Below are 10881 nucleotides of genomic sequence, written 5' to 3' on the forward strand. Positions count from 1 at the left end.
CATTAAACAATTGGACCTCTGATAGAGTAGGACCAATGTTTGTACCCATGAGTGTAACCAAACATTTACGTTCCATGAGTTTCTATGGCACCAACAACGCCTAAAATTCAGCCAATAAGGGAGGATGTTTTCATGTGACTTGATATGAAATAAGTCGTTCTAAGTGATAAAAAATACAAGAAATGATTCTCAGCTCGTATATCTGCGCTTACAAGGGGTGCACGTGGCCTGCGACACTAGAATGAAATGACCTGTACAAAAGAATGCGTAAAGCAAACAAGAAGTTGTGAGTCCAATTGTTAGATCACGCACTATTTTGGTCATACTTACTCGGGTGGGGTCATGTAGAGATAAAGTAATGTGTACAGAAAACGATAAATTAACGCAAAAGGATAACGTGTCCAACACGAGTGTGACGATGGCCATTAAGTTGGTCTGGAGTCGAAGAAACAGACAAGTGACTGCGATTACGAGAAGTCCGAGTAGTCCCGTCCAGATTCCGATTCCAGAATGCAAACTCTGTCCCTTAAATCGGGTAAGTATTAGGATATCCAAAGTCAGAGTGGACAAAGCGGCGCAGCCGCACAGAACACAGAACAAGATCATCAGTCCAGGTTGTCGAACGATCGGTTTGTGCGTGTTATTATGATCACTGTGATGGTGTTCGTTCTCCTTCCGACGAGATTCGATGGAAGCTAGATCAATAGCCTGAAATTGCATTGTGTTGTAAGTGAGTTGAAATTGACACAGCGTTTGAACTATCAAACATTCATTTAGGATTAGGTTGAAACCCGATCAACCAATCAAAATTTTCTTACTCGTAGTCGTCACATGCGTACTAATAGGTGCAGATGGGTCGTAGTAAGCAAATCATATTATTGTGTTCACTCGTCTATAAGCATGATGACAGTCCGCTACTGAGATGTGTCATTCTTCAGTGAACAGATGTTTCTGTTTACTGTGATTTTACAGCTAAAACGGCACTTAAGCGGAAGATAATGTTTACAGGATTTGCACAGCATATCTGTTTACTTGAGTTCAGAGTATATCAGCACAAGAAACCGTGAATGAGTAAGTAATCAAGGTCGAAAGATTTATACAGTAATAATTTTTTAAGCTGAGTGTTCAGTAGCCGCTTCAAAATGATTGAAGGTGAGAATGTCTCGCGCAAAGTCAAGAGAAGTTGCCACAAAAATGAAGGTCGCTGCTGCGGCAAAGTAGTTAACACATCTGGCATACCAGTCAACTAGAAACGAAACCACCCCTACCGGGATTTCGAATGATTCAGGGGTAACCAAATGCTGCCGATTGCAAGACTTCAGAGGAGTTGACAGTGAGTTTCCTCCTCTATCAGGACAGATCGAAAGGCTGTGGTTTTATTATCCGTCAGGAATTGTTTGGCATCTGTCACTCCAGCAGTATTTGCATCCCAGTAATATATTGATCAATAGTTTTTTATGTTTCGTTTACTGCTGCTTGTAATGCCAAACTACTGAGCCGTAAGAAATAATAAAAAATGAACCTTTTGCCTTAGAATTTCTAAAACGTATAGTAGAAGAATACCCCCAGTGAAATAAGTATCACTGAGTGTGGTCGTGGTCAAGCTCCGAGATGGTGCATTAGTTTTATTACCGTTGTCACTGGCACCCTTATACGATAGCACGTAGCCTCTGTACGATGATGACGATTGAAATTTTCAAATTCTAGTTTTGAATCGTCGTTTGACATTTCTCTGGAACCTTCGTGGCTCGCGAAAATGCTTGTACGATTCTGCTCCTAATCCTACCTACCTAATCACTCAATTACTCACTTCAGTAAAATTACAACCGTGTAAGCCCCCTGTCTGAGAATATTGTCTCACTTATTTATGGTAATTGTGTCTATCGTGTACAAAACCCACAATTTTGTGAAGGCTGCTATGATACATAGAGTGTATATGAACAAAGACAAAGTGGAAACTCAGAGATTCGTCCGATAGCTTTTTTATTCAAGATGCTGAGTATCTCAACCTTGAAGGCAGGAATGAATGAAGGAACAGGAGTACGAAAAATCAAAAGTACGGCGGAAATTTTGTGGACAACTCCAAACCACCAAACCACCCAATGGTCAGTCAACACGAACAGTAAATCTAAATTAACCGGTGCATTGGAACAGAACTTTCTCATGATCGTACATTTTGGGTCCGAACTACCAGAGCCTGTAGGTGAATCACACCAATGTAACTGTTTGACACAGATGTGTTAACATTATATTGCTCTATGAACGCATATAATTATCTGTGACTGGCAGGAGGTGAAACGGAATTAGATATGCGAAAAGACGCTAGAAATTTAAGAGACGTGTCGTCGCTCCGAAGTAGCACAAACGGTGGCTTATAATTTTTACAGAGTAGAATGTACAGTTTCTAACCACGGCACTTAAATGTCGGGTTTGAGTTACTTATTTGGCTCAGGTGCACTTAGCTAACACTGAATGTTCTAATCATCAGTAGGAAAAATGTATCGAGCTTTTTCGGCCTTAGGTTCCAAACAGCTGGTATCAGATTTTCGCCTGTGTCACTTGGTGTCATCGGTGAGGTTGTTTATTCTTTAAATATTATTTGGCTCCAAGGTATCAACAGCGGTATGGTTCGGAAGGTGAAAAGGGGTGTTAAGTAAAATCAGAACTGTGTATACGACCTACAAGATGCTATTTCAAAGACTGGAGAACAATAGAAGTTATATGCTACTATAGAAAGTATAAAGTATAAAGTTGGTATGAGAGACTTCAGCAGTGACGTGGTTCTCGTTTTTTGGATTACTGTAAGCAGAAGTGGAACGATTACACAATCACGGATAATCACGGTGTCGAGAGATATTTCCGGTGGTGTACTTGGCAATTGTAGGAGAGCCGGTACACCATCTCGGTGCCCAAACCCATAAAATCATACCAGTGAGAGCCACGAACAGGTGCTTTCTCAGCTTTGATCATTTACCACAAGAGAATTTGCCACGACACCCGAGGAGTCATCCGTTCATTCCAACTGTCAAATCGAACATAATGTTGCCCGCAAACTGTGGGTGCAGTAAATACATTCACCAGCCTTTGACCGTTTGATTTGATAGACGTGAGGAAATCTGCATTTCAATACTGGACTGTCTAGAACAGCGTGGTAAAGTACAGAGTACACAAGCTGCAGTGCAGTGACAGGGTTGACTGTCATTAGTAGAATCTCTTGAGGCATACTTTCAATCTCCTGAAAATCTTACAGTGCGCTCTGTTGCGGTTTAATTACAACACAAATTTGTCATTTGTTCGATAAAGGAGTGATCAAAATGAGGACACATGGAATTTTCAGAGGACTTAAGATGGTAGTTCTGTAAGAAAGAAGCATTCAGCCTGTGTACGTACGGAGTACCGCCCTAAAAAGACGTTTTTGGTGACCGAAAATTTCCTTCCGAAATCAAAATGAAACGACTCCATACATGACTTCCAGGTAAAAACTGTCTGACAGCACAACACATTGAATGGACCTCATGAGACTAGTGATTGAGTACACGAGTGAACTCCAAAAGCATGTCGGTTTGTTCACTTATAGTTCAACCTCTTTATTGTCTCCTTTCAAATCTTACGCGCGACAGAATGTCATGTGTTTTACATTGGTTGTATAGTCTCGAATTTTCTACGGTTGAACAATTTTACTCAAACGAATAGAAGTATGATGCCTCATGTTAGAACGATGGATGATTCTGGGCTGTCTTGTGTCAGTTAGAAGCACAGTGACTCATACATTAGACTTCCATTCAATTTTAGGTAAGCTAGGCTTTTTTCATAGCTCCTCTCTTTAACCGCCTTTCAAGCCCATCATCTATTCTACCGGCGTATGTAACACAGTAACTAGAGATGAATTGGTAAGATTAATGACTCACAGATTCAAATGACGTTATCAGTTCGTGTGACGGTAATCACACATCCCGTATGCATGAAGTTGCATACATCTGGGCTGTACAGCCACGTTTTATGCTTGTAGATCTATGGTAAACTCTGATTTCGAAAATACTAAAAGTTGGAAAATTTCAAGTGCTTCGGATATACCACTCACTCACTTGTCGCAAAAGTAGTCCATGGATATTGTTTGTAAATGAAGTGGATTCTGGAATTTTCAACTGAGTGTTCATCCCGTAAGTAATGCCAGTCTATTCTGAAAAGCCCAGAAGTAGTGTACAGCTGTTTCATTCTTTTAGAGAACCATCAGTAGTGCGTATCCAATGAAGTCCATAGTTTCGAACGGGTGATCTTCTGGCCAGTAGTTGGACACCTAACGATTCGGCTGAGTGACAGTGTGGCCTTCTCCGACTAAGATAGAATATGATGCGACCCATCCTAAAAAAAAACAGAATCAACATAACATGCCTACATGTAAAGTGACTCCGAGAGTAACGATTTAAGTTTCTCTCATCGTGTGAATCGATCTTTCTTCTGAACTACTTACAGATTCCTAGTAATATGCGCAGAGTTGCGTCTCGTTAGTGAACCTGAAAATCGAGATGCCGAAGAACACCATAAAAATGTTTCATTTTTCTTGCGCACAGTTCGGTATAAATCGGTTTTTCTTCAAAAAAGATTGAGCTGAACATTATCGGTCTGCCTACCTTCGTCAACAAGTTTATAACCGGTGTACCTTGAGTATAACCTGCGAAAAAACGCATGGACCTTATTAGTGTGGTACTGCACATCAACTCCCAGGGTTTATCTGTCGCCTGGTCTAGAAAGATTTCTGCCAGAGTCAAGCCTAGTGCGGTCGTTTTTTCTGGTAGGCTAGATATCCAGAAAAATAAGAAAGTCGTATTTCCAAAATCGCAGGTTTCAAACATTGTTGAAGGGGCCGATTCACAACAGAGATTATGGAATTAGTCTTTCTGCTGATATCCGTAATCAGGAAAATCTCCCAATAGCTCTCGTCGATTGCTTAAGTACAGACAAGTAAATGTGGACCACAGTTTACCCCAATCGCTTCCTCAGTTGTCTCCATCTAATATTCTCACTACTATAGATCAATCTATTCGAGAATGGGGAAGTAAAGTTTGACGGTAATCAGGCGAAATCACAGTCGTATTTGTAAAACTTAATTGATGCACCCTAAGGAACACAGTGTTGCCTGTGAAATCCATCGAAAACGGATGTCGGCTTCAAATCGCGCTAATTCTACTGCAAAACCCATTCCATCTCTCACCTACAAGCATGCAGATAGTTCGTTCGTCCCCCGTCTCTCTCTCTCTCTCTCTTCCAGCTAACCTATCAGTTGATATTCAGATGCAGCGACACAAACACCGGAAAAAATATCGGCGTCTTTCGTCATATACCAAAATGGTTGGTTCTACCCATTTCACAACCAAATCAAACAGATCGGACATTAAACGAGATCATAATGTCATCGGTTACCGGATACTTGTCTACAACTACCATCACATTGATTTCGCTACCTGTTCCCAAAACTTACTTTGAAATTCTCTGTCTGTCTCTGTCAAGGTCATATTGCTTAAGATATCAAACAACACAGTGTCAGCAAAAGATGCCAGTATAAGATGTTGCACGTTTTGTGCGTCATTGCATCGCACGAGCCTTGAGAAATTCCATTGTAAATGGCGGCCACATCCCTTCACATGTGGCAGGTTCGCGGCAACCGCATATCAACTTTGAATTCTTATGTACCGGATCCTCTGAAAAGTCATCCCGGGATTTAGATATGTTGTCACGCCATGAGTAAAATTTCACACATAAAATGTCAGCCAACCGTTTGTCGAAAATCATTTTGAACTTTATGAAGGAGCTGTTCTACATGTTTTCATCGATCCACATTTGTATGACAATCACTTACCGTACTTTCAGGAGGAAACAGAATTATAAGTGCTCACTGAAGAGAAGTTATATTGGACGTGTAGACTAGTGCGCTCCTTTATGTGATATGATAGCCTTGCCCCCAGAAATGGTGAAGGCCATTGTTATGAAGCTTTGGCTCGTTAGAAGGCTGTCCTTTGGAACTTGATCAAACGCCCAACTTTGATTAAAAATGACTTTCTGTTTCATACAGGGAATACATTTTGAATTTTGGAGCCCCTTTATGTGAGTTCAATAGTTCTCTGCGCCTACCTGATGAGCCTCAAGAAGGGCGAAACCATCGTGGGTTGCTTTGGAACTTGATCAAACGCCCAACTTTGATTAAAAATGACTTTCTGTTTCATACAGGGAATACATTTTGAATTTTGGAGCCCCTTTATGTGAGTTCAATAGTTCTCTGCGCCTACCTGATGAGCCTCAAGAAGGGCGAAACCAGTCGTGGGTTGTAGAAGAATTTTCAGCAACCTTATTAGTAGTTCATTACGAATAAAGAATTTATTCAAAAAGTCGTCTATAGTGTTTGCATTCCACATACTAGCTTAGTTATTATGTAGCGACAAAACAACAAAAATCGATTTTTTCAAAATTCGTCATAGCTCAAAATATTCTGGTGATTTATTTAGGCATACGGACAACCAGCATGCTGATGGCTGGTAAAAGGGAACATTTTTCATGAGCAACACTCATTAGTGTGTATTAGACAACCACACTGGGATTGTGCCAAAAATTCTAAGTCAAAAAAAGACACTTATTATGAACAACAGGTAAGCACTGTTCTTCGAACGTTCTACCAAACGCATCCCACCATCTAGTCTGCATCCTATTCATGTAGTAGTCTAGGAAATTTATTAATAAAAAATGAAACCTTGTAGTGTTCTTGAATGAATTTCAGCCAGTGTGACCATTCGAAAGTATTATGAATGCAGGGTTGCCTGCAATGTGATTTCCACCATTTTTCCATTGAGATATTGCATGAATTTGACGCATCACGTTTATGAGATAAACATCTTTTGTTCTCAATCAGGTGCTGTGATGGAATGGATCAAGCACACCATAAGAGACCACCAAGGACTATTGTCTGGATCGATACTAGTTGACAGAAAATAAACCAGTTCACACTTCTGATTGTCTTGGGATAATTGAAATTGTCGGTGTTGCCAGAGGCAATATACTTTGCTACATAGCTTAGGGATCACCTGAGCAATCTGGGCTTACATTTCCACAAAATACAACTCTGCATCACATTTCAGAATTTCTTACTCAACTTTTTCTCAGCTTTGCCTTCCATAAATGTGTTTTCGTCCGCTTCTATGAAAGAATTGCAAATACAAGTCATAAATACAAAGCCCGACAATCAGACAAAATCTGGAACCTGTCATGGCTTTGTCAATTTTGATGAATTTCTGCGGCTTGTGCATCTACTTCGATGAATATCCGTTATGCCGATGGAACTATGGCATCAACTGAGTCAACCTAAATTTCACTGAAATAACTGCATTATTTGTCGGCGTGTTCGTACAAAAACATCTTTTTTCAACTGCAGGCTGAATATTTTCCGGAGTGAAAATTACCTGGGATCAAATTAGCGCAAGATATCATTATATTATTGTTATTGTATTATTATTATATCATTATATGCAATATATTTTTGAACGCTTCCAGAATATTCTGGATTGAACACGTAAACTTGTTCCTTCAGAATTTAAAAGTGATGGGAATCAATCGTGAACCGCGGACGAAAGATGGATAGATTTTTGTCACCGCTTGGTCTAACGAAGGTAAATTAAGTCATCTAAATATCCACTGCTGCCATCCTTTCAAAATAATAATATGTGAACTCGCAATAATTGCAGACGATATAAACGAAGGAGGCTGATTAAGATGAGGCGTTTACCAACGTCGCAGTTTTGTACCCTTGTGAACTCTTCTTCATTTCATTTCTCATATCGCTGTCTGGTTGTGGCAGTTTGTTGTGAAATTTATACATCCCACTGGTTTGTAAACAGCAAAGGATATTTTTTAAAAACTTTGCATCTTAGAGAATGTCTTCAGAATGATTCTACTCCAAAATGGCTTGCGCCCACTGCCAACCCATTTATGCTATGGCAGCACTAACGTCGTGCACGCCACCACACAGTGATTCAGTCAACCACTTTCCTGCGTTTCACACATGCGATGCGGCGGAAGCAAAAGATCTTCACTACAGGCTATACCTTGACTTAATTCCTCCAAAATGCTCTACCAAGTTAACACCCACAATTTCCGTGTTGTGATACGGAATAAACCGTTTGGAAATGAAAACATACTAACTGCCATAAACGTTTCTGGGGCGCAACGGTACACCATACTGCTTGACTTGCCTTCTAACACTTTAGTGGAGTGAGTAAATCAGACACCTAGTCACTCATTGCTTCTCTCAATTAAAGACGCAAATGATTTTGCATCAGACAAAGTTGGCCAGGATTATGCTGAAATTCTTGTTTCACCGTTATGACAACTTTTCAGTGTGTCTATTATGGCATCCCTTGCTGATGTCACTACGGGATTTCTGGATCAGAGGTGGGTGAAAACAGCAACATCACTTGAAGTTGCAAATAGCACTACTCGAGGCTAAAGACGCTGATAATACCACGGCGAAAAAACACCGGGTTTGTATGTATAATCTTTTAGTAGGCAGAGACGGAACATCACAGAATTGAAAGCTATCCGACCGATACCTTACGTTAAACGGAAGACGGTAACATGAAAAATTGACAGTAGGTAAAACATACTTGGGATCTGGGAAACGTTTCAGAACTCTGACAGTCCATACACTGTATATTACACAACGAAGTGACTTTCTATCGTTTATCACGAATTTTTTCGCCGAAAATGATCCAAAGATCCTAAATGTCGATTATTTCAGATATCTCCTTTTGCACGGAGTACAGGTGGCCACTGATATGAGTACAAAATGGCCAAAGCAGAACGATGCACATAGGAGACAGGAGAATGTGATTCCAATCATAAGCTCACGTAGAGTCGGGGAAACACCAAGGCGGGTGTATCCACGTAAGGAGAGCACAGTCAGTGTAGCACACGATATGTTCGCACAGAAAGCTACTATATCCAGTACCAGTGTTACTATGGCGATGAGATTGGACTGGTAGCAGAGAAAAAGACAAGTGACTAAGGTTAAGATTAGTCCTAATAAGCCCGCAAAGCATCCAAGGCCAGCGTAGCCCTCATCTTTTTCATATCTGGTGATAATGAGAACATCCAGTGTGAGGACAGACAAAGAAGCAGAACCGCACAGGACACAGAACAAGACCATCAATGCAGGATGTCGAATGATCGGTTTGTGCATCTGACTGTGGTCGACATCTCGTGCAACCTTTTGGGCACAGGACTCCGCTGATGTTAGATCAATACTCTCAAATGGCATTGTTTTGAAGTAGTGACGGAAATCAAGATGAATATGAGAACAACCCTACGTTTTTTCACACGATTGTTGTACACATGTATCGGGGCACAGATGAACCTGAACAGACAAACCACACTGTACACTTGTATATTCATGTGTGTCATGTGTGAGAGAGTAAAATTGGGTGTCGAGCAGGTTTTCCGCAGAACATCAGGAAACTGTGGGATGTGATCGCACTGAATTTCTTTTGCTTTGAGTGGGTGCAGGTAGGTAAGGCAGTTCTGGTAAGGGAGTGTTGTGATGCGTGCATAGGCCACTTCCGGATATTACAATCCCAGGAACGCTGATGAAGGATACCTATAGATCCATAGGTTACGATTGGGAGTTGTACAACACTTAAACATGAATTCTACGAAATCAAAACAGTAAATGGAAGATAAAACCAAAATCAACAGAGGGTTATCGGTGGTCGTGTCTTTTCAGTGGTTCATTTCGGATTAACCTTTGCTCGATAAGGCTTGTAAGCAGCTAGACGGTTAGTTAGGCGTTTAATTGATTGCCTTTTTCTGTCATCTGACAGGCAAATGAAGTAAGTTAGGGAGTGTTTTTGAGAATTAGCTTAGATTTACCAAGGTTATAACATGATCAAAATTGAGCACTGTTTTTGAATGCTACAACTGAGATCAACGAAAAAGATCACAGGAAAATGGCAGGTAAATAAATGTGTAGTCTCCTCGGGAAGGCAAAGCATCCCCCAAAGTGATACGCCCTTGCAGGAGAAGACAAAGCGTTAGCCTACGTTTTCAGGACCCAGTTGAGAACAGGCTACTGATAAGGAAACATTGTGACTCTAAGTGACACTCAGCTGGCATGTCTCTGCAGAGTGTGATCTGGCACTTGGAGAAAATGAGAGGAAAGTACTCACCACAGGAATTACCTAATTTGGATCATGGTGAGGTGCATGCTGTCGACTTTTAGTAATTGTTAGCTTTTTTATTTTAGCCGGTGATTCGTTATTTTGACAAACACCTAACCTTGTCTTGCAAGCCCATGCAAATTTAATTGCAGCCGAACATTAGACGTCCACCGAAAGTTTGTTGAAATAGTCGAGAATGAAAAAGACTTGTGCCTAGAATTTTACCATATGTTTTGAGATTTGAAAGAACAAAATATATCTGTATACAAGATTCCTGTTTCATCCATTTCGTTAAAATCTTTCTTGAATCGTTAGTTGGGTATGGATTTCAAAGGTAAAAGTGACGCTCTGTTGAAGTGGCTTAAGAAGACTTCACACTATTTTGTGTTAAGTGTCTAACTGAATTTAACGCAAAGTTCGCGACAACCCAGTTTGCTGCAAATAATTCGAAGTTCAGTTTCGATTCCTGAATTTCATTTTTCCCCACAGGCTAGTGGACTCAGTTTGCTGTGAATTTATGCACCAGTAGTCAGCTTCATTATGCTACATCGAATATTTGATATCCCCATTTAACATTAGAAACTGCAGGCACATATGCTATTTGGCTAGCTTTTCTCAAACGCTTTGCGGTGCACCAAGGTTCATGTGCTCCTGTTTCACAGCAATGTTATTCAGCGGTCAAGTA

General features: G+C 40.5%; 1 protein-coding gene across 1 annotated transcript; it reads right to left on the reverse strand.

Moving 5' to 3' along the window:
• Positions 1-330: 330 nt before the first annotated feature.
• On the reverse strand, positions 331-9301 carry T265_13049 (hypothetical protein; the record flags this gene model as incomplete). The annotated part of the gene is made up of 2 exons (XM_009166893.1): positions 331-758; positions 8893-9301. Coding segments are annotated over 2 exons (837 nt in total), but the record flags the coding sequence as incomplete, so codon positions are not given.
• Positions 9302-10881: the final 1580 nt, after the last annotated feature.

The sequence above is a fragment of the Opisthorchis viverrini genome, assembly GCF_000715545.1.
Source record: "Opisthorchis viverrini unplaced genomic scaffold opera_v5_31, whole genome shotgun sequence".
NCBI classification, from domain to species: domain Eukaryota; kingdom Metazoa; phylum Platyhelminthes; class Trematoda; order Opisthorchiida; family Opisthorchiidae; genus Opisthorchis; species Opisthorchis viverrini.